This window comes from Pongo abelii, chromosome 13 (assembly GCF_028885655.2).
Source record: "Pongo abelii isolate AG06213 chromosome 13, NHGRI_mPonAbe1-v2.0_pri, whole genome shotgun sequence".
Classification (NCBI taxonomy): Eukaryota; Metazoa; Chordata; class Mammalia; order Primates; family Hominidae; genus Pongo; species Pongo abelii.
Genome location: NC_071998.2, coordinates 60,117,016 through 60,141,621, shown reverse-complemented (window position 1 = coordinate 60,141,621; position 24,606 = coordinate 60,117,016). Strand labels below are relative to the sequence as shown.

At 35.9% G+C, this 24,606-nt stretch overlaps 2 protein-coding genes across 9 annotated transcripts in view; both read left to right on the top strand.

Annotated features, from left to right (window-relative positions):
• PTAR1 (protein prenyltransferase alpha subunit repeat containing 1) overlaps positions 1-24,606 on the top strand; it is a 50,879-nt gene that overhangs the window by 1,562 nt on the left and 24,711 nt on the right. For 6 of the 8 annotated variants that reach the window (XM_024252035.3, XM_024252034.3, XM_024252036.3 and 3 more), the window contains 2 exons: positions 7,567-7,736; positions 16,617-16,683. In XM_024252035.3, coding sequence (XP_024107803.1) covers positions 7,567-7,736; positions 16,617-16,683 — 237 coding nt within the window. Of the gene's footprint in view, positions 1-7,566; positions 7,737-16,616; positions 16,684-17,696; positions 17,753-24,606 lie in introns of all 8 variants that reach the window. The other 2 variants (XM_063714240.1, XM_054520027.2) reach the window with 1 other exon arrangement.
• LOC112134903 (cytochrome c oxidase subunit 7C, mitochondrial) lies at positions 18,637-19,060 on the top strand. Its single transcript, XM_024252037.2, has one exon. The coding sequence runs from the start codon at positions 18,735-18,737 to the stop codon at positions 18,924-18,926; it is 192 nt and encodes a 63-aa protein (XP_024107805.1). The 5' UTR covers positions 18,637-18,734; the 3' UTR covers positions 18,927-19,060.

Genomic DNA, 24,606 nt, shown 5'->3' with positions numbered 1-24,606 from the left:
TGGCAGTATCCATAGTGGTTGCTGAGCCTTCTAAAGAATGCTTTGATGCCTTGCTGTATATCAGTCTTTCGATTTCTTTTTGAGAATGGGAGCCTTATTGCAAGTAAGAGACGACCTCAAAAAAAAAAAAAAAGTTGGACAAATGAAGAGTGTTCATCACTGGTATTATTTTTCTAGAAGAAATTACAGCAGAGCTTAGAAGTCTAATACAAAATGTCGTAATCATCTTATGTTCTCTTCTTTGAGGTAGACTAAAAGAGCATCGTTATATTTGAAGAAACCAAGACTGAATGTTCATTGGCTTGGCAGTTTAACAGAGTGCAGTTTGGAACATGTCCCAGTTCTTGTGGATCACATTTATGGAAACTCTTAAAGGACTTTAATGCCCCTCCCTAATCCTTTTTCTACTGTAAAACCTCATTAATATATTCTCAATGTATAATTTATTAGTAATAAGGGTTTGGGTCATTCGAGATTTAAAACTTTGAGATAAGTTGGATATTCGGAATAATGTAATGATTTGTAATATAGGTCTTAAACATTTAAATAGCTTAACTCATGTTTAATACTAGTCATCAGCTATATTTGAGTACATATTCCCCACAGTAAAACTATTTTCAATAATATTACTATGCATCTTTTTAAGTGCCTTATAATTTGGGCTTTTAAAAATTGCCTGCACTTCCCTTAATTTAGCCCATTTACTCCCAAAATAAAGAGGCTGTGTTTCTTTTCTTTTCTTTTTTTTTAAGGCATTGTTTATCTGTAATGTTTGTATCTAACTTTACTGTATCTAATTACACTTTCAGTATTATAAAAAAATTTTTTGTTTTCCTTCTCCAAACTTAAGATCAGTTGTAATTTTATTAGCCAACATCTACTTCATTAAATACGCTGACTTTGTTTATGTAGAAATATTTAGCCAGAAGGAGTTGAGGATGCAGTGGTGAGACGTGGATTTTGTTACTGTATGATGTGAATAGGTACCTTCTCTCAGCCTCAGTTTACTCTTGATCTTGTGAGGCTGATGAAAACACAGGAAAATCACCTCACACAGTGGTACTTAGTTGCCACTCAATAAATATTAGACCTTCCTTGAATCTCTGTGTTCGTCACCAAAAATATATTGGAGAAATGATTGGTGAATATGAAGCACTTTATAAACTGGATAATACTATATAAATGCTGTTTGTATGGTTGACTATAAGATAATCATATTGGATTCTCTAAAACTGAAAACTTGACCTAGGGATAGTCCTTAACTTAGTGTATGGACACTGTGCTAATGTAGAAGACAACAGTTTATAATGTAAATAGTCACGTTAAAATTATCTTATCCAGCAAGTTATTGTTTTTTCTATTAAATATTGAATTCACTGTTTATGAGGTGTTGTGGGTACCATCTTTACTGTGTGAAATAGAAGTTTAAAATACAGTTCTTGAACTCAAGGCACTAACAGAAATTTCTGTAATGGTGGAAATTTTCTGTGTCTGTGCTGTTCCATATGGTAGCCACTAGCCATAGTAGCTATTGAGCAATTGAAATGTCCCTAATATGAACAGGAACCAAATTTTAAATTTTATTTAATTTAAATGGATTTGTACGTAGTGGCTCCATGTGTCCAGTGACTATTGTGATGCACAGTGCAGGTGTAGATGAGACCTAAGACTAACTGCATGAACAGTAAATTAACCCTCCAAAGTAGTTTATAGTAAAAGTTGGATAGCAGCATGGTGAGCAAGTGCTATGGGAGTCTAATAGAAGTGGAGAGGAGGCTGGTTATGTCTCGGATAGGGCTGCTAGTGGAGGTGGGTTTTAAGCCGAATATTAAAGTCTGGGTAGGATTTGTAGTCTCAGAGGGAGCCAGAGACCTCCACAGGGAGCAGTGAATTGATCTAAACAAGCAAACTGTGGCTGAGAGGTACAGTAGGGCCAGATTATGGAGATCCTTGACTCTCATTTAATTTCTTTCATTCCATTCATACATTCTGCAAAGGAGTACCTCCATTTGACAGGCACAATGCTGGTCTCTGGGTATACAGGGTTAAAAACTGGGTGGTTTAAAGAACAAACCAGACATGGTCCCTATCCTAATGGGACTTTAAGCAGTCAGCATACAGATTATGAAAAGAGTCAGAAAAAGTAAGAAGGGTACTTAGAATAACAACAGGGAGACCCAATTTAGATTATAAGGTGAAGATAGTTCTTTCTGAGGCAATAGCATTTAAACTTGAGTAAGACATGAGGGGTGAAGAAAAGCTGGCTCAGGGATGTACACTTCTAAGGCAATGGGAAGGCACCAGTGAACATTTTTTAGTAAAGAATAATGAAAGGCAATTTTAGATCGTCTGCAAGGTGAACTGAAGAACAGAAAGCCAGAGTCTACTGGGCTTCTTATACCTGATTTTTATTTATTTAAATAATAGTGTAGTATAGTTGTAAAAATTTGAGTTTAGAGTTTGACAGTCTAAGCTGTCAAACTGGATTTGAATCTTTGCTTGTCATTTATTAACTGAGTAGACTTAGACAAGACTCTTCATCTGTAAAATGGGGTCAAAATTCCTACTTCATGAGATTATTGGCAGAATAAAATAGTATATGTAAAACCTAACGGTGCATGGCAAGTAACAATAAACACTAGTAATTTGTGTAGCTTTTTCTAAATAAGGTCAGTAATATAATTTCAGTGAAACATTAAGTTGATAATCTTTGGAATTAATGAGAAAGCCTATAAGGTTTCTGAAATATCTAAATCACTGGGAGAATTTTAATTATCAATATGCAAGGGTCAGTTCCTTTAGATATTTTACTAGCTTTCCTTTTTGTTCATGCTGGAAAGAATTCCAGTTCTTTTGGGGAGTGGGAGCAGGACAAAAGGAAAATAACTACTATTTAGATTTAAAATGTTTTTACCATTTCCTGAATCCTTGGCCTGTTTTCTGTTTGGTTGCTCCACACTACAGGATTCAGTTTTAGTATCTGGGTACCATCCATCCCTCCCAGAAGGTAAGCTGGTTGATACAACTTTTGTGGATAATAAGTGGCTCTGTTCTAGTTGATGGTGTTTCTGAGAAGTATAGACAGGAGAAGCTGTCTAAACATAAGGAACAAAGTCAGTATCAGTGTTACGTGAACTGTGAACATCATCTGGAAGCCAATGAATGGATCCCTATTGTGAAGTGAGGCACTCAAAGAGATGTATCATACTTTGATCTTAAGTAAATGTGCTGGTTCATTCCACATTGCTCTGCCTTTGGAGCAGCCTGTGATGAAGGTAATTTAAAAAGTGAGCACCATTAGAACTTGATAGCTGTCCCAAACCATCATATCTTTAAAAATCCTATGATCTTCTTAGTTGTGCAGGTAATTGAATACCTTGTTAAATACCAGGAATGTAAATGGCCAGAAACCTAACAGTGTAAAAGAGTGAAATTTATTAGTAGTTCCTCTCATAAGACTATTTTGTAAAAAAATAACTAGAGATATGTTTGATATTTATAGCACATTCATCGCAACCATTAAAAATATAAAAATTGATTATGTGGGAAAATGTTTAATGGGAATTGCTCAGTTTTTTTCCATAAAGGATTATAGAATATGTTCAATATGATCCCACTTTTTGAAAATACTCAGGAAAAAAGGATGTATACCCAGCTGAGCACAGTGACTCACACCTGTAATCCTAACACTTTGGGAAGCTCAGTGGGAGGATCACTTGAGGCCAGGAGTTTGAGACCAGCCTGGTCAACATAGTCTACCAAAAAATATATATATATATTAGCTGGGCATGGTGGTGCATACCTGTAGTCCCAGCTACTCAGGAGATCTGAGGTGAGAGGATTTCTTGAGCCCAGGAGTTGGAGGCTGCAGTGAGTGAGGATTGCACCACTTCACTCCAGCCTGGACGACAGAGCAAGATCCTGTCTCAGGTAAAAAAAAAAAAAAAAAAGGATATATACCCAAACATGTTAATAGCAAAACAGGGATTACAAGTGACTTTTAGTTGTTTTTTTTTTTTTTTTCCCCCTGAGTTTTCCAGTGTTTCTTGAGTATGGAATTAGAACTTAAATTTCCAGAAAAATAGAAGGAATTGATCTAAATCCTGTTTTGCTCTTTGTTCTAGTGTCAAGGGTTTGGGGCTAAGTATTAGGAGGCCCAGATTCTTAACTTAGCCACTAGACCTTAGATAATCCTCATAAACTTCACTGGACCTCAGTTTCCTCATCAGATGAAATGACAGAGGAATGCAGTCCCTTGCAACTTTAAAATGATTCTGGAAGGAATCCTATTCGAAATTGGCTAGAAAAAAGTGAACTGTGACTTAAGGGATGAGACACAGAAGTCTGAAGTCAAACACACTATTATTTGGAAGCTTACTGACCTACCTATCTTTACAAAGTACGTGTGATGTTTTTTAGAAAGCAGCATAACACTGTATCTTAGGGTCACATAACTTGACAAAGGCTTAAATTCTTTGCCTCGGCTTTCCATTATTAACCAACAAACTCTACTGATGGACTAAAGGCTCTTAAATATATTAATGGTACTGTATTTCATCTTTGTCTAGCACTTCGTAGTTTGCCACATTCTTCACATGACATTATTTGGTTTCCATAACAGGCAGGGAAGATACTATTCCTGTATTTCAGATGAGGATACTGATGGCAAGTGACTTGCCAAATTCTCATTGCCTGTCAGTGGATAGAAGGGAAACTAAGTAGAACTCTGGACTTCCAATCAAGTACTTTTGTCTTTACACCCTACTACCTCTTCATGTGTTTTTCCCCCCTAGTGCTCTACATTATCTGTTAAGACTTTTTATTCTCCTCACATGAAAATAGCTGCTAGGTTTCTCAGTCATAAAATTTGAAAGCTGGGTGAAATCTAGCCCATTTCCCTTACTGGAAATATAATACAATTCTACCATTTTACAAATGAGGAAACTGAAGTCTACAGAAGCCAAAATGACCTGATATTGATATGTATGTATATGTGTGTGTGTATATATCTATTTCCATCCAGGACTTGGACACATGCTGTTTTCAGTGTACTTTATTAGGAGAAAATCAGAGATAATGTTCTTTTAGAGGGACAAGAAATGAAAACTATTAATTTGAATATTATCACTAAGGTACGAGGATAATCAGCCTTTCAGGAAGCAGTTATTGGACACCTGCTATATCCAAGCCATTCTTATTTTATAAAGTATTTCTTGAAAGAACAGCCAGTCAAAGCAGTGTGTTTTTTAATTGTGCAGATGGCTCTTTTCTGTAGTTTAGATACCAAATTATTAGTTGGGCATTTTAATCCTAGTTTAATTAGTGAGCAAGACAGGTTTTTATATTGTGAATTTAAGTTTAAAAAAAAAAATCCCCCACAAAAACAAACCATACCCAGAAACAGGATTCTTTTATTCTTGTTACTATAACATTTATATTGTTGACTCTTGCAGTTCTTTGAAGTGTTGTAAGTAGGTTATTATATCTCAGAGAACAGAATTTCCTGATATAATCACATTGAGTTTATTTACTTAGTTTTACTTTGTTTATTTTTTAATATTCTTCATGTAGTAAAACACAAACATCAGAAAATACCAGAGATTCAGTCATGTGTTAGTAAAGTATAGCTAGATATGGCTAGGGGTCATAATAATGAATTAGATAGATTTCAGGATACTACCAAATAGAGATGCAAAAAATATATTTTGAAATACTGGGCATTGACCTCAGGTGCTCTTTCAGCTTTGTCCTTATTCTTCCTACAGGACTTTGTTTATATTATTGGAGTAGTAAAGTGGTAACATTTTATTATGGATATTGACACAGCTCCCCAGCAAGACTTTAGCTCTTTGAAGTCTGAGACCACTTTGCTTTATTCTTTTTGAATTTTAGAACCTAAGAAAGCACCCAGTATATTGTAGTTAATCAGAAAACTTATGACAGTATTGATATAGTATATCAAAACACCTTTGAGTCAACTGAACCAATTGTAAGGATAAAAACCCATAGATCCCACAATCTTCTTGAGAGTTAAATTAGCTTGAAAGAATTGTTAGTGTCTTGCAAGCCCTAAGATATCCTTTTTATTGATAAATCCCTGTGTCACTAATGAAGTGATCAGTAGAAAGTAGATTACCTCTAAGCTATCCAGTTTAGTTTCCAGGAGGGGCTTTATTTTAAATCCACAGCCTCCTACCAATTTGTGATAGTGGCCCAACAAAAAGACAGGGTGTTTCTCCTACTTTGTCATTCAACCAGTTTCCCTCTTTTTGGGTCTGTCAGACCACTGTGTTCTTGGTAAGGGGATGCCAGGGACATAATACATAATGTCACACACAAACTCTGAAAACCAGGTCATTATTCTGCTTTTTAAAGACATGTTTAAAATATCTATATAGACACTCTAAAAACATTTATTTCAACTACTCTTATTGTTAAAAAGTTTCTTGTTATTCATTAATTAAACAGAGGACATTCTGTTTGAGAAAGGATCCTTTGTGTAGGCAAGAATTATAACTTCCTTTAGAGTTGAAAGGCATGTGAGTATGTTTTGCACAAATTTTTTATGTTTGCTGGTTCATTTACTAAGTAAGTCAAATGCCCTACATATTGTTTATTAAATCTCTGCCTTTAATGCAAATTTTCAGCTTAAGTTGAGGTGGATTGAGGGATATAGATGCTACCACTGAGGAAAATGATTGAATTCTGAAATGTATTTTGTGTTTTAACATTTATTTGGGTGGTTTTTTAATTCAGGAAAGTATAAAGAAGAAAAAATGCCCCAAAATCTCACTGATAAAATAACTTTTTTTGATACTTTGTTTCTGGTCTACATGCATTTATTAGCAAGCAAACATAAACACATTTGTTGACATTAAAAAATAGAAATACCTACAAGTTATTAGATAATTGAAACTGTATAAAAATAAAATCCTTCCTTAACACCTTTCTCTCTCCAAAAATTTCTTGTTATCCTTCCAAGAAAATTTTTAATGCATCTATATGTCTTCTAAAGAAATTATACAAAAGGATTTGTGCTGTACACTGTGTTCAGCATTTTGCTTTTTTTTTTCATTTCATATATCTTGGCAACTTTTTTTATATCAGCATATGCAGATCTACCTCATTGTTTTTTAATGGCTTGATTATGTGGATGGGCCTTTTTTTTTTTTTTACTAGTCTTATATTGATAAACATTTAGATTGTTTCTAGTTTTGTTGCAACATTACAGTGAACATCTGATTCACATATTTTGGTATAGGATAATTTCTGAGCAGTTGAATTGCTAGATCAAAGGGTATGTTCATTCAAAATTTTGAAAGACTTTATTTTAAGTTGCCATCCAAAGGCAAGACCAGTTTTCACTCCTGTCTACAGAGAGTACAGCATACTGGTTTTCCCATACTCTTGCCACTATTAGCATCTACCAATCCCAGTAAGTGAGCTAAATAATATTTGTAAGGAAGGGGGAAATATGTGGGGTTTTTAAAATACTCTGAAATTAGAAAAATGTTGAAAAGGTTAGTATTCTTATTTTTAATTCTTTTTTATGTTTTACATATTAAGAGATGAAATTGGCCTGATCCCATGTCCTGAAGCTAGGTATAACCGGAGTCCCATAGTCCTGGTTGAAAACAAACTGGGTGTGGAGAGCTGGTGTGTCAAGTTCCTTTTACCATATGTCCACAACAAGCTCCTTTTGTACAGAACAAGAAAGCAATGGCTGAACAGAGATGGTAAGTATGAATCATATTTTCTTCATTTGGTTTTTAGAAGCGACATGGAATATAGTAGGAAGAGCCCTTCTCTGAGTGTTGGCATTCCTGGATTCTAGTTCTGGCTCTTCTGTTCACTATCTCAGTGGGTGCTAACCTTTCCGTCAAGTGAGTAGTTTGTACTCACCTGGACAAATTTTACAACCACAGTGATTATATAGAAGCCCTCAAACAGAATTTCAGGGCACCTCCTGTAACCAGAGCAGTTCAGATTTTATCTGTTTATGTATTGGGGTCATTGGTAAGATTTCATTTGAAGGAAAAAAAAATCTGAACGTCACTGAAGAAGACTCTAGTCCCTATAGGCTCAGTCTCTGGTTTCTAATCCTTTAGTATTTTTATAGGCAGCAAAACTCATTTTCATAGCAGTCCAAATGAGATAATGTGGGCATGATAGTGGTAGTGATATTGTGAACCAGCCCGGTGATTTATGGATGTGCCATTCCACTGCAAGTTCCAGTTGAGCCCTGGCCCTTTGGGTCCTGTTCCTGTGCTGAAATGAGCAAAACAAAACTATCCGGCATTCACTTCTTCCATTTCTCTCAGACAGTTTTTTTTACTGCATCAGACAATCCCTAATCATTCCATCTGGTCTCTTTTCTTGGTGTTCTGCCATATTAAGCCTCCATGTGCACAACTTCTGTTTATCATTGTATGCCCACCTCAGGTCTCACTTTTTGGGAGAAGACTAATTTAAGACCATGTCCTTTACTGTTTTTGTAAAGCTTCTTCCCCTTCCCATGTACGGCAGTACCTTTAAAAGCTCTCAATATGCCTGGAGGCTGATTTTGAATAAGAACTTTGTTTCCTAGAGAATTTTAGTTGCCAGTTTGGTAGCCATTACCAAGGGTCTACTCATACCAGATGCTGTCCTGAGTACGGTGGGGGATAAAAAGATGAATAAATACATGGTCCCTTTATTCAGGAAGCTTACAGTTGAGTGACAAACAATCTCTTTAGGGGCGAGAGATGTAGAGAAGAGTGTTGCCTAATGTATGACATAACTGATTTCCTTGAATTTCTCTCAGCACTATCTGTAACATACTGTCATTAATTGGTTAATAACACTTTTCCCTTTTTATACCATAGAAAAGGACTCTGAAGGTTTAATGAGCAGTGTTTTCTATTTTCTGTGTGACTGTTTCACTCAGTCCTTTGTTATATATTTCCTTATTAGAAGGCTGTGTCTAAGTTTAGCCATAGCCCAAATTTATGGCATACACTTTAAGGCATGGGTTTAGGGATAAACTTAAAGGTAAGCAAGTTTATCTGTTGTTAGACCCTCTTTAATTCTGCATTCCATCACCGTGCTGTAGTTTTCAGTAATACTGAGGTAAAAAGTAACACCATATGACTCCATCAAGTTATTTTTTGCCAAACAAAGCTGTATTGTTTATATTCTGGTGCACAGAAATGCATAATCGAACCAATGTATAACTAACTTTAGTTGGAGGATAGAATGATTATCTTATAGAAAAGAAACTGAATTTTAAAAAGTGAGAGGCTATAGTTGCCCATTTATGTATGCTAGCTCAACCTACCCTCTTTCTGTGGTCTTCCAAGTCCTCTCCATTTCTCTGTTTTTGTCCTTCTGGACACTATTTCAGGCTTTGCTGTGTCTTCTTACCACATAGTTTTAGTTTTAATAGGCTCAAAAGGAACCTTGCAGAATATTAAATGGTTAAGCTCTCTCACATGAATAGCTGGCATCTAAACTTTGAATTCAGATGCAACTGTGCATGTGTACAAAAGCAGCTTTTGATTTGATCCTAACCTGCATCCTCATGGAAGCAGTTTTTGATTTGACTATTTTGAGGGGGGTGGATAGCATAGTTTAGTATGGTGTCACATACTACTCAGGCTGTATATTGTATTATCAGTAAATATAAGGAAGTGAATTTTGGGTTTGACAGAAAAAGATATCTGAAAATGCTGAAAATAAAAGAGTATTCTGCCAAACTTACGAACTGAAGCAATTAGAGCACAGAGGTGAATCTTGCTAAGAAAAACATGTCAAAAATGTTAGGAAAAAGCAGTTATTTCATGAAAATGCTACACCTTTGAAACTGTTTGTTATAGAGAATATACATTTATAAGAAGACCCAAGTGAAGAAAGATGACAATTTAAGTGACAGTTTCTGAATGTCTGTCTGTGTGATCGATCATGCGAGAATCCTAGGCATCCACCTAAAAATGTATTCTGTAACTGAAGGTGACCTTTACCCCTGGGATAGATTTTTTCTTCCTAACCAAACTGAATTCTTGTTTTCATTAACCTGCTGAATTCCTTAGATGTTTAGGAATTATCCCTGTTTAGTTAGTTAGAGATTGATTTTTTTTTTTTTTTAAAGTCTGTGATAGTAATACATTCGGTTTGGGAGAGGACTGATTCTGTAATTCTGATGTTTGAGAAATCCATAACAGATGTAAGAGGCAGGAGGGAAGACCACAGCATTGGAGTTCTTTCTGGACAGAGCTCTCTGGTGCAACTCTTCAGGTGTGCCCTCCTGCCATCTTTTCTTGCTCCTCTCTTTTTCACAGCCCCCACTTAGTCTATATCTGAGCTCTCTCTTTAAAAGCTGTCTTCTGCTCTCCATTTCTTTGGCTGACCAGGCCTTCATTATTTCTCATCCAGTCAAATGTTATTACCTCATAACCAGTCTACCCCTTTTCCAGGCTCTTTTGTGACCCATGTCCAATATGCCAGTAGCCAGTCATTTCAGACACGCTTGAACAGCATTTCTTAAAAACAGTTTGACGCTTTTCTGAAATACATTATATGCTCATCTTATCTCATGATACCCACAGGGTCAACATAGAGTTGAAACTCCTTAGCATGGTATTCAAGGGCCTTCACAGTCTGTCCCCAGTTTTTCCTCCGGTTTATATTCAGCATCAGAGGTTGCAGATTCTTAGCGCACAGGCTGAAGCTAATTTAGATACATTTTGGTGTGGCTTGTATAATGTCTTAAAAATTGCTTTTTATTAGTTGGATAAATCTGATTTCTGTCTTCACTTGAAAAATCATAAGGCTTGGTTGAGTATACAACTTTCTACCTGGCAACAGTTGGCTGGGACATATAGCCTCTACTCTTCGTAACTGGGCATGTCTGTTCCAGTTTATCACAGCCTTTTCAAGCTCTTGAGACACTGCAGCAGAGTGTTAGTTGACACTTCTTGTCAAATTTCCTTTGCTACTTTTTTGACATTGATTTGAACCCTAGAAACATTTATGTTAGCAGCTATTTGATACATATGTTCATTACAGCCACAAGCAGCGTTCTTCTATTCTTTGACTCTGTGTACTACTGCCTTACCTCCATGCCTTTGCTGAGGCCAGGCTCATGTCTTAATGTTGACATTATCAGTGTGGTTGCCAGCACATGCACATGCATACACATATACACACTTAACACGGTGAAGCCTTTTTGACTGCTTCAGGAAGCAATAATGATTCCCTGCTCTTTTATGGGAGCCCTTTACTCAGATGGCTTGCATAATAGTATCACTTGTCACACTGTATTTTAGCTGATTATTTAAACAACCTTTTTCCTGACTGGAATGTGAGTTTATTAGGAAAAGGGATTGTGGATCATTTTTATTTACTCAGAACCTTTACATGTTCAACAGACATTTGTCAAACGAGTAACGAGTTTGTAAGCAAGAGTTTTTAGCTTAGTCTAGCTGTTCTGTGACTGTGTACTATAATAAACAAGGCCTCTCTTGTGTTTACCATATAGCTTTAACTCAAGCTTCACTTCTTGTGGTAACCTGAATGTATTTTGGAGGAAAAGAATTACTGATTTAAGTTGGTCTTGAATTTATTTCTAGATGCACGAAAACCTTCCTCTGTTAGAGACAGTTGTCAAATCCAGTGACCATTACCAGGTGACTACTGGCCTTGGGCCATTTCTAGAATGCAGTGCAGCAAGAAAAGCATATTGATTCTTCTCCAACTTCTGTAGCATCCTTTTATCTTCTCCTTGTTATAGCTGAAATTTAGCTACTTTTCTATGTATAATGTGCCCTGATTCTTTTTCTCCCTGTGACGTGATGATGGGTTAGTCATATATTGTAGTGTGTGTAACAAAGGAACATTTATTTGCTGGTATATGTTCTAGTGTTTGGAGAGAGACCTGTTTAATTTCAAGAGACTGTGGAGATTTCAGTAGCTCATATCTTATGGGTGAAACTGCAGAGGAAATGGCATATCGTTGATGAAATTGAGAGAGTCAAATAGTTATAACCGTTGATTATACATATTCTTTTTCAGGTCTTTGGTTCAGTCCTGACCTGCAGAAGGCAAAGTTATTGCCTGTAGTGTGGTAGAGTGAAAGAGCATCTGCTTTACAGGACAGCAAACCTGGATTTAAACTGAACTCGTCAGCACACTGAAGTCACTTAGCAATGACTTAGCAAATTACTTAACCTCTTTCTTCCTATTTCCACACCAAAAGAAGGAAATACTAATCAAGACCTCAGAGGGTTGTTGTGAGGATCAGATTCTTTAATTATGTCTGATACTTCTAATCTAGTTTCTTCTCCTATTCCTTTCTCATTTCTGTCATTGCACTTTACCCCTACCTTTTACATCAGACTGGAATATTTACTGAAGGAAGTCTTGTCTGAGCCTGAGTCCTGAATGGGAAGTTTTAGCAGTTTGTGAAAGAGGAGAAGAGAAGGGCCTATGGTTGTATATGTTACTAGGTACCACCGATGGTGGTCAAGGCTGTTGATGTTTTAAATTCTAAGATTCTTAAAAGTCAAAAAGTATCCCTCTGCTCAGCAGTCACTGCTTAGCCAGCTTAGGAGGATCTTTTGCTCCCTCTGGAGGCATCCAGTCCCAATATCATTTGTGGAACTGGACTAGGAAATACAGGCTTTGTAACAGGAATTACCATTCAGTCCTTACTGTATGTCAGAGACTGTACTAACACTTCAAGGGTTTAATCATCTAATATCCCCATGATAGCTCCATCTTACATATGAGAAGGACATTAAGGCCTAGAGAGATTAAGTGATTTGCCCAAGAATTCCCAGTAAGTGATGGAGCTGGGCTCTGTCTGAACCCAGTAGCTGCTGTTGCCCTCTTAGGGAGAGACCTGCCAGTAGAGGAAGGGTTACTTTGATAAGTCTTCCTGTATCTTCACATAACCATAAAATGAAAAGCGGGGACTTAAGTACTTGCTGTGTTAGTTTTTGCCTTGTGCTGCTGTACAGAAGTCTCTCATGGAGGATAGACTTCTTGTCTTCACTTGTGATGGAGGGAGGAGGGAAATTGTGTTAGAAGTACAAACAAATAGCAACTACCATTGGTCAGACACATTTTCTTTAATGTAGAAAGGGAGATTCCAAGGGACTATGCCAATTTACCTAGGTAGAATAATCACTTTTTAGAAAATTGTAGATATCAAAAGAAATTCCAGAGGCTTTCCCATCATTTACAAACCTTTCCATATAACTACTTGACTATGAAGGGGTTTTTTGTTATTGCTGCCTATTTTACAAATTTGGAAATTTAGACAGTTTTACTAAGGGAACAACCTCCTCATTATTCCAGACTTCCTTACTTATGTTGAAAGTACTCATTTCTTTGTCAGTCAGTGATGGCGTTTAATTGTACTCACTGTGTGTCAAAAAGCTATGGAGAAATGGAATGAATTTCATTGCTCACAACACCATGAGGTTGATGTTATCATCCTTGTTTCACTGAAGTTCCAAGAGGTTAGGTTATGTAGGTAGTAAGTGGAGAAGCTGGGATTCAAACCCAGGTAGTACGGCTTTAAGGAAGGCCTATCCTCTTACCACTTCTCTGTGCTGTGGTCAGACATGGAGCTGCTTTTGGCCAGGGACTGTGCTTACTCATCTTCAGCCAGCTCAGTACCTGGCTTATTGTAGATGCTTACAAAATTTGTTGAGTGAATGAATAATTTGAAGATGTATTAGGGAGGACCTGCCTGCAAAAAATTTACGGTCCAATTAAGAGGACAATATTTATATAAGTAACAAAAGTAAGATACACGTAAAACAGAGATGAGGCCAGGTGCAGTGGCTCACACCTGTAATGCCAGCACTTTGGGAGACTGAGGCGGGTGGATCACCTGAGCTCGGGAGTTCAAGACCACCCTGGGCAACATGGTGAAACACCGTCTCTACTAAAATACAAAAAATTATCTGGGCATGGTAGCACGCGCCTGTAGTCCCAGCTACTGGGGAGGCTGAGGCATGAGAATCACTTGAGCCTGGGAGGCAGAGGTTGCAGTGAGCCAAGATTGTACCACTGCACTCCAACTTGTACTACAAAGTGAGCCTCTGTCTCAAAGAAAAAAAAAAAACAGAGATGAAAGATTTTTTTCCAACTTAGGTAGGTTAGGAAAGCCTTTAAACATTTTTTTTGTTAAATATTAGGAGATGGGAAGACATGAGGCAGAAAGAATAGCAAGCAGGTAAATCTGAATTATGTTCAGAGAATAGAAGGTAGGCGGGTAGGAGGTGTGTTCATAGAGGACAGTGGGGTTTGACTCAGGCCAAGCTGATCAGGAGATTGAGACCAGGTTTCAGAAGGCTTCATTTCCTGGTACATTTTACCAGTACTTTGTGTTGTAGTCATGCTCTGGTATCCATAATCTCTTGGAGAGCAGACTATGTGTGAAGTTCCATGCATTTTTATCTTTGCTCATACTTTTTCCAGTATGGTAAAGTGGTGCCGTGACCACTTTATTTATTTACAGTCTTCCATGTATAATTCCACTAAGAATTAATTGCAGCTTCTTTGGTGGGCCCCAAAATGTGGTTTATGTTTCTACTTCATAATTATTTTGCCTTATGTAATTATTTGTTTATATAGTCTCTCCAACTTGAAGATAACCTAGAGGCAAAATTAGGTCTTGTTTATCATTACATTCAATCACTCAGTCCTAAGGGCCTACTTTAATCTTTGTCCATAGTCAATACTTGGAATATTTGTGGAATTAAATGAATAGTGACATAGAATATTATATTTCTTTTTCTTGATAAACATTAAGTTAGTGCCAAAAACTACTAAAAGTAAAAAAATGAAGAGGTTAATTATTCTTCATAGGCATATTGTGTTGTAATGTATGTAATGACTTGGAGGTCAAAATAAATGTGTGCTGATCCTACTGTTTGTTGCTCATTTGAATTGAATATTTCAGTATGCTCACTAGTAGTGAAATCATGGTCCCCAAATAAATGTTAATCTCCTATTAAGATAGAATAAAATAATTGATTTTATTGTTAACTAGAATATTTTAAAATGACTATTGGATGTGTTTATGTGTATTTGCTCTTAGATATTAAAAAGTTTATATTTTACTTAAACACTGAAAATGTCCCAATTATTGTAGGCAGACATTTTGTTTGCAGCATAATTGACTTATTGGAAACAATTTTGATGTTGACTTTGTCACATGCTAATTGGGTGACTACGGGCAAATTGCTTAAATTGCAGAATTTCAGTTTCCCTATCTGTAAAGTGGGATAAGAATATTTTGGATTGTGATTATGAGAATTTAGTGAAATAATATAAAATAAAGTGGTTACTGCCATGCCTCATACACAGTAATGTTAAATAAATGGTAATAATTATTTGTATTGTTTTATTACATGACATTTAATAAGAGCTTGGTAGGGTTGCCTTAATTTAGTACTGTGCCCCTAGATAGATAACCTTAATCCTAAAATTCTTTTCAGTTTTAGTAAGACAAAGACAATATGTCTAAACTTTGCTAATTTTGTTCTTTCAAATAGAGGCTTATGGTGCTCATTTGAATGTATAGGAATTCTGTCAAGACCATGGTAAATAAATAGCTAATGGATGTGAATAGCCGGTTCATAAGATGAACTATATGTAGTAAACAATGAAAATGTTTCTATTAACAAATGTAAATTAAAACAAATGAATTGTAATTTTTTATCTGTCACATTCATTTTTAAAAATATATATAGGTCAGTTATAGGGACATAAGTACACTCATGTTCCTTTTGCCAGTATAAATAGATACAGTCCATTTTAAAGACAATCTGGAAATGCTTAGTAGGAATCATACTGATTTTTAAGTTGTTTTGACATAGTAATGCTGCTTCAGGAAATATAGCCCAAGAAAATAGCTTACAAGACAAAAAGTTTGTTTAAAAATGTTTATAGTAGTATTACCTATAACATTAAAAACAAACAGGAAACAGCCTAAAGAGTAAGGTAATTGATAGTATATAGGACTAAGGGATTGTTATGCAACTGTTAAAAATACATACTGTAGCAATATAGGAGGATGCATATGAAATAATGTTTAGTGAAAAATATAGAACAAAGGTGTACATTTATCATTGCTATACCTATGTAAAAATATGTGCAAGAAAGGATAATTTTTGCAGGAGAATGTAAATGAATTAAGTGGGTTGGATTCTGAGTGATTTTTTTTTTCCTTTTGAAAATTCGCACACACAGTCAATACTTGAGATATTTGTGAAGTTAAATGAATAGTGGCATAGAAATTTTGTTTCTTTCCTTGGTAAATATTAAATTAGTACCAAAAAGCACCCAAAAGGAAGAGGTTAATTAGATTATTCCTTATAGGCATATTGTAAAATTGTTTGTGTCATCTTTTAAGAGAGTTACACTTACCATAAGTAGGAGAGGGTCTTGAGAGTAATCTTCATACCCTTGACAGCTTAAAAGAGGGAATTTATCATTAAAGTTAGTATGACATGAGATATATATTAGTATAATGTAGTAGAGAGAAAGAGAACCTTAAAAGAATGAGAAGCCAAGCTTTAAAAGGTAGGACTATTTGTTTTTAATATGACTTCTCTTTATTTTAGAATTGATAGATGTCACATGTACCCTGCTGCTTCTAAACCCAGACTTTACCACTGCATGGAACGTGAGGTATGTCATTTTCATTAGTGATATGATAAAGTTTGTCCAAATTTCTGAAGACATATAAGCCCCATAAGTTGTTAGCTTTTGAAAACGAAATATAAACCATCTTACACTTATTTCTTCTACCTATTCTTTATACCTGTGACAATTCTAAATACGCATTTTGCCCCTTTTTGCGTGGTGTCTTCATAAACTTTCTTGCCTGAAATATAAATTGTCATGTTGAGTTACAGTATACTGTTTGATACATGCTTTTGTTTTCCTTCATTTTTTGGGGTGGGAGAGTAATGGGCAATGGGCATAACTGGTTGTCTTATAAAGCATATAACATTATATCATTGGTATTTGAGAAGCACTGCAGTGTAGTGGAAAGTGTATGGGATGAGAAAGAAGGGAGTCATGCTTGACTCTGGCTTTTTCCCTGAGCAACTGAAAGGATGGAATTGCCATTTACTGAAATGGCAATGTCTGGAAGAGAAACAGATTAGGTAGGGGGTGCTTGTTATAGGCCAAGAGTTCAGATTGGGTCATGTTAGATTTGTGTCCAAGTAGTTGTATATTAATTTAAAGTTCAGGAAAAAGGTCTGGGCCAGATGTAAACTTGGGAATTACTAACATACAGATGGTTTTAAAGCCATGAAACTGTTTTAAGATCCCCAAAAGAGTTGGCATAGCTAGAGACAAGAACCAGTTGAAAGACTGAGCCCTGAGACATTGTTTTCTAGGGTTGCACAATCCAGTACAGTAGCCATTAGCCACATGTGGCTATTGAGCCCTTGAAATGTGATTAGTCTCAACTGAGATGTGCCCCAAGTGATAAACTGCACATCATATTTTGAAGACTACCTAGCAAAAAATGGAAATATCTCATTAATAATTTTTATATTACTTGCTGAAATTATAATGTTTTGGATATATTGAATTAAATATATTTATACTTGTGTTTAATATAGCTGTTAAAACATTTTAAATCATATATGACTCTCATTTGTGACTCACATTATATTTCTATTGGACAGCACTGTTCTAGCATTTGCAAGATGAGGAAGAATCAGCAAAGGAGACTTTTAGGAAGGTACCATGAACTTAAAATTCAGAGCTTTTTTAAGGGTAGGGACCATGTCTTTTTTTTTTTCCCCCTTTGTTTCCTTAGCATCTAACTCTAGTGCCTGTACATAATGGATATGCAGTTTGCAAATTGGGCACGGAAATCAAATTCAGTGAAAAAGAAATCAGAGTAATAAGGAAGTAGGAATGCCATTTTTATTCATGTTCTTGTATTCCTCACCTATAGAGAGGAATTCAAAAGTCCTTCAACAAAAAAATTCTCACTAGCCTAGCATATATGCATAGATAGGTACATACACACACACACACACCTGTATACATATGTGTATACACACGTGTTATGCATTGTATATTCTATAAGCCAGTTGAACATAGGAGAAAAAAACCTAGGCTTAAGATTCATGGAACTTAGTCCTGTTTCATCATCCTCACCAATAGAGAGGAATTCGAAAATGCTTCAACAAAAAATTATCTCACTAGCATAGTGTATATACCTACATACATACATACACACACACCTGTATACATATATGTATACACACGTTATTCATTGTATAGCCTATAAACCAGTTGAGCATAGGAGAAAAAATCCTGGCCTTAAGATTCATGGAACTTAGTCCTGTTTCATCAGTTAACTAGCGGCTGACTTTGAGTATAACTTTTAACTATCAAGAGTTTTGGTTTTTTTATCTGTGAAATAAAAGATTTGAATTAGGTGAATTTTTTATGATTCTATTAAACTTTTTAAAAAATATGTGTGGTTGGTCTTATGAAGGGAAGTTGCTCCTTAAATCTAACTTGAGGGGTGTTTATGACAGTTAATCTTGAAAATTGTTCTAGTTAGATGATTAGTAAGGTTTTGTGCTAGATGAGTAGAAAGGGAATCTTGCCTACCGGGGAACAAGGTCGTGAAAAAACGGTCTTGGTGAGGTGCCGCCATTTCATCCGTCCTCGGTCTCTGCGCCTTTCGCAGAGCTTCCAGCAGCGCTATGTTGGGCCAGAGCATCCGGAGGTTCACAACCTCTGTGGTCCGTAGGAGCCACTATGAGGAGGGCCCTGGGAAGAATTTGCCGTTTTCAGTGGAAAACAAGTGGTCTTTACTAGCTAAGATGTGTTTGTACTTTGGATCTGCATTTGCTACACCCTTTCTTATAGTAAGACACCAACTGCTTAAAACATAAGGATGTTTCAGTTCCTCCATTTAACAGATACGAAGAGCATTTTAAGAGGTGCAGCCTCTGGAAGTGGATCAAACTAGAACTCATATGCCGTACTAGATATGTTTGTCAATAAACTTATGACGTGAAAAAAAAAATCCTTTGTGGATATGTGTTCTAGTAAATTTTAATTTGTATCAGTAAGATTGATTGACATAGAAAGACATCGAATCATAGGTACATTTTGAGTAACAAACTACCAACTTCAAAGTAAACTTCTCTAACCCTGTAAGGTCTCTATTGCATATCAAATACACAGAACTTTATTTTTAGTTGTTAGTGGATCTCTTCTGTACTAACCCTGGAAGGCATTGAGTGATTTTTTGAATGCATTTTTCAGACTGCTAAAGGATAATGCAATAGACGTCTAGTTCAATTTGTGGGTATTGCAGTCTTAGGGGAGAGAAATAGAGGCAAAAATAAGTTTTTGAACTGATCTCCTGTGATTACAGTGAGTGATACACATAATTTAGAATTTCAGCTGGTTATTTTTTTTTTTTAAAGAAAACTATTTTTTTTTTGCTTTGGAAATTTATGAATTACCTGATGAAAGAGGTTGACTTAGTAATAATGTCGTATTTTCTTCATCAGTCTATGTACTTAGAGTAAGCAAAACACCTTTGAGCAACTGGAATAGTTGATGCCAAACTGCAGTGATTCATGTTCTGAACTCATAGCCTATTGATTTAAATTGGTAACTTTATTTTGTGCAGATTTGATGTTTGGTTCTGACATTTTGAGCTAAGAAACCTGAGCAAGTTACTGAACTTCTCCAGGATTCAATTTCTTCATCTGTAAAATTGAGGTATTTGGCCGGGCATGGTGGCTCATGCCTGTAATCCAGCACTTTGGGAGGCTGAGGCGGGCGGATCACGAGGTCAGGAGATCAAGACCATCCTGGCCAATATGGTGAAATCCCATCTCTACTAAAATACAAAAAATTAGCCAAGCATGTCAGTGCACACGTGTAATCCCAGCCACTCTGGAGGCTGAGGAAGGGGAATCGCTTGAACCCGGGAGGCAGAGGTTGCAGTGAGCCGAGATCGTGCCACTGCACTCCAGCCTGGTGACAGAGCAAGACTCCATCTCAAAAAAAAAAAAGAAAAAAAAATTGAGGTATTAGGGAAAATTTTTTTTTATATAGATAAAAAACAATTTAATTCTAGCACCCACATTGTGGTTTCTAATACCATTCTTTAATGATGTTAGAAATGGCTGATTCTAGGACCAGAGCAGGAAGTATACAAGATGAACTTGGAGCATCTTATAGAGCCAGAAAGTAAGGAAGTGCTCAAAAATATACTGTGGGATATGAAAAAGGGACATGGGAAGCAACTGAAAGAGCTTCCAGTGGCCATAGCTGGAATGATTTGAGCAACAAAATAAATAACATAGTATTGGATTATACCCCAGAGTGTAAAATGGCTATCCGTCAGCCCACTGAAATGAATGAATGAATATATAAATAAGAGACAGTATACAAATGTTCTGTTAATTTATCTAGATAATCCCCCTCTACAAGGTAGAGCGTAACTCCGTATTTCTTAAGGTTGAGCTGTGCGCCAAATCAAAAAATCAGTGACTTTCTTGCAAAAAGTAGTGAAGAAACCTGACCTTAGCCAGGTAATCCAGATTGATATCAACAATGCTAAGTCATGTTGATAGTACATGCCTCTGATATGATGCAGTGAAAATGTCACTTTACCTCTTTGGTCTTCCTCTCCAAAATCTGTAACTCCAGTTTAATGATGAGAAAAACATTATACAAAATACCTGACCCATATTCTCAAAACTGTCAAAGTCATCAAAAGCAAGGTAAATTTGAGTAGCCAAGAGGAGCATAAGGAGACGTAACTACCAAATATAAGGGATCCTGGAGGGAACCTTAGAAGAGGAAAAGGACATTTGGTAGAAACTAAGGAATTCTAAATAAAGTATGGACTTTTAATAAAAATATATCAATATCAATACTGTTTCATAAATTTTGACAAAGGTACCATGGTAATATAAGATGTTAGTAGCAGAGAAACTAGGTACAGGGCATATGGGAATTCTTTGTATTATCCTTACAACTTGTCTACGAACCTGAAACTATTGTAAAATAAAAAATTTATTTTTAAAAAAAGATTGAGTATCAGCAATTTCATATGGCTCAATGATGATATTTACCTTACAGGATTTTTGTGAGAAATTACATATGTAAATCACTTTATGCAGTTCATGACTCAGAGGAAGTGTTCGATACATGGTAGTTTTTAATGAGGATGGCCATTATTATTGTTATTTCAGACAGAATAAAGATTGAGAAAAGAAAAAAGTAGTCAGTTTTATTCAAACACCTTACATGCCTCATTGACATCGGTGACTTTGTCATCACAAGAGCTAGTTGTTTTTAGTTCTGTAGCACAGTTTTCCAGAGCCCCTCATAGTGTATCTAAGTTGTTTGAGCTACAGCACTTTTTGAATCTGTTTGTGAGTGGAAATTGTATCTCAAGTCAGATTCTTATTTGAATACATTAGAGCAGTTGATTTTTTTTTAAAGGTAGCTCTAAGGCCAGGTATGGTGGCTCACACCTGTAATCCCAGCACTTTGGGAGGCCGAGATGGGTGGATTGCTTGAGCTCAGAAGTTTGAGACCAGCCTGGGCAACATGGTGAGACCCTGTCTCCACCAAAAATACAAAAAAAATTAGCTAGACATGGGTGTGTGTGCCTGTGGTCCCAGCTACTTGGGAGGCTGAGGCAGGAGGATCACTTGAGCCCAGGAGGCAGAGGTTTCAGTGAGCTGAGATTGTGCCACTGTACTCCAGCCTGGACAAGAGAGTGAGACCCCATCTAAAAAAAAAATACAGCACTAGATTATGTGATTGCTGTTAACTTTACCACATATCATATTTCCTCTTAAAGTGATTTTTGAAAAACTTGTTTCAGCAATATCCAACACCTACAAATGTTCAGTACTATCCCTAGCAATGTTTATTACATTGATATTAAAATTTTGCTTGATTCCATCAGGTGATCTTTTTCAGTGTCCATATATTAACATTGATTGAGGTTATTTCAAGCTAAGATGTCTTCCCAAAAATGCTGCTTAATTCAAAATAAAGATATTAACAGAGTGCCCATTTTTTTTTCTTTTTCTTTTTTTAAAATTCTGTACCACAGTGGTTGCAAAAGAGAGTGCCCATAATTTAAGAAACTTTGTCAAAACTCAGTTATAGGGTAACTGCCTCTTTTTTGAAGAAAATTTTGATTATCTCCCCTTATATATGGATATATATGGGAATAAAGGTAGACAGTTATAAATAATAAGAGGTCTTAAATTTAGGAAATGGAAATTAAGCATAATACAATAAATTCATTATAGTAGTTGTTTTTTAAACTTTAATGGGCATCATTATTGCCAGGCTGGAGTGCAGTGGCGCCATCTTGGCTCACTGCAACCTCTGCCTCCTGGGTTCAAGCGATTCTCCTGCCTCAGCCTCCCAAGTAGCTGGGACTACAGGCGCGTGCCACCATGCCCAGCTAATTTTTTTACTTTTAATAGAAACAAGGTTTCACCATGTTGGCCAGGATGGTCTCAATCTCTTGACCTTGTGATCCACCTGCCTTGGCCTCCCAAAGTGCTGGGATTACAGGTGTGAGCTACCGTGCCCAGCCAATGGGCATCATCTGAAGAGCTTGTTTTAAAATACATATTGCTGTGCCCACCTGAGTTTCTGACTCAGTTGGTTCTGGGCTGAGGCCTGAGGATCTGCATTTCACATAAGTTTCAGATGATGCTGATGTTGCAGTCAGGGTTCACTTTGAGAAACATTACTCTCAAAAGTGGTTAAAATTACATAGAGCAATATTTTCCTCCTTTTACTTTATAGGTATCCTGACTTACTGTATGAACAAAATGGTACTGATTTCAGAAGAAAAAGAATCCAAGACTGCAAAAGCAATTGGCTGTTGCAAGAAAAAAATATATATTTTATATATATAATATATATATAATGACAAATTGGTTTCCTGAACATTGAAAGGAAAATAGTTGTTTTCTTTATCAAATAAAACTTTATAAATAGTACGTTACTGTTGGAAAGAAAATGTATTGAGTTATTTAGGAATTAAATCCGTCTAAGTAGATAAGGTAGAAGAGCTGGATTCTGGTTTTCTCTGGCTTAAACTTCTCTAAAATAAATGAATAATCAGCCCTACACAGGAAGGACATTTTAAGATTAATAAATAATAACAAGTGATCTGATTTTATTATAAAATTATAGATACATTGAGAATTCAGTGAGAGTATAATATCAGCACTTATCAAAAACTTACCTGAGAAATCAAATGTAAATTGTATTTACCTGACAAACAGGTATAGAAAGCTCTTGCATGATATTCTTTATATAGTTGGCCCTCTGTTTCTATAGGTTCTGCATCCATGGATTCAACCAACCGCAGATAGAAAATATTTGGGAAAAAAATTGCTTTCTGTAGCGAACATGTTCAGACTTTGTTTTCCTATCATTAGTCCCTGAATAATATAACAACTATTTATATAGCATTTACATTGTAGTAGGTATTATAAGTAACCTAGAGATGATATGAAGTATATGGGAGGATGTGTGTAGGTTATATGGCAACCCATTTTATATCAAGGACTTGAGCATTCGCAGATTTTGGTATCCTTGGGAGGTCCTGAACCAAGCCCCCACAAGATACCAAGGGACAACTGATTGCATTGAAGCTTTGGTTGGGCTTGAACAGTTTTAAAAACAACCAAAACATTACATTGCTATTATTTCTGCTGCTTATATTAATATTTTAAAACGGAATGGCCTTGTATATCAAGGGTCATGTAAGTATTTTACCTTGTTAATAGCTCTTTTGGAAACTTATCCAAAGTAAGAATACAAAAGAAAGAAGTTATAAGCACAAAGCTTTTTTCCCCCCTAGATTTGTTTTAAAATAACAAAAAGTTTGAAGCAACCTAAATGTCTAACAAGAAGGGAAAAGCATAGTTACTAAATGAAAACTATTTGATCATTTAAAATGTTCATTACAAAGATTATATAGAATCATGGGGAAATTCTTAAAATATAATGAGAGCAGGATGTAAAATTATATGTTAAAATGTATGTGTGATAGGGAAAAGTAGAAGGGAAAATTCAAAAATAAAAAATAGTAATTTGGTTAGAATAGTGATTCTATGAATGATTTTTTTTTCCCTTACATCTCAACCATATTGTGTTTGTTGCATGTGTGGTTTTGTAATGAAATAGACCATGTCAAGTCCTATTTAGGAAACTAGACCAATTTTGACTGGTATTGGATTGGCCCTATAGGTACGACTATCAGGTCTCACAACTTTTGGAAATGAGATAGGCCAGAAAACCCCATTTACCCTCACGCAAATAGTTAAAATTTCACCTGTTGATTTAAGAGCTTCTCTTTCTGCTTATTAATTTGTTATATTGGGATTATGAGAATACATTCTTGATTACTGCATGTCACAATTATGAGCGTTTTATATCCCAGAGTGGCTTGGGCTTTTTTTCTTTCTTTTTTTGTTATAAAATTCTTAGACATTCACTTCACAATGAGGTTATATTAAAAGCCATGTAGAACTTTTGGATATAAGGATAAAGTAATGTTTAATT

What these genes read in the sequence shown, in the direction of transcription:
- LOC112134903 (XM_024252037.2), top strand. Translation starts at nt 18,735, where the DNA reads ATGTTGGGCCAGAGCATCCGGAGGTTCACAACCTCTGTGGTCCGTAGG.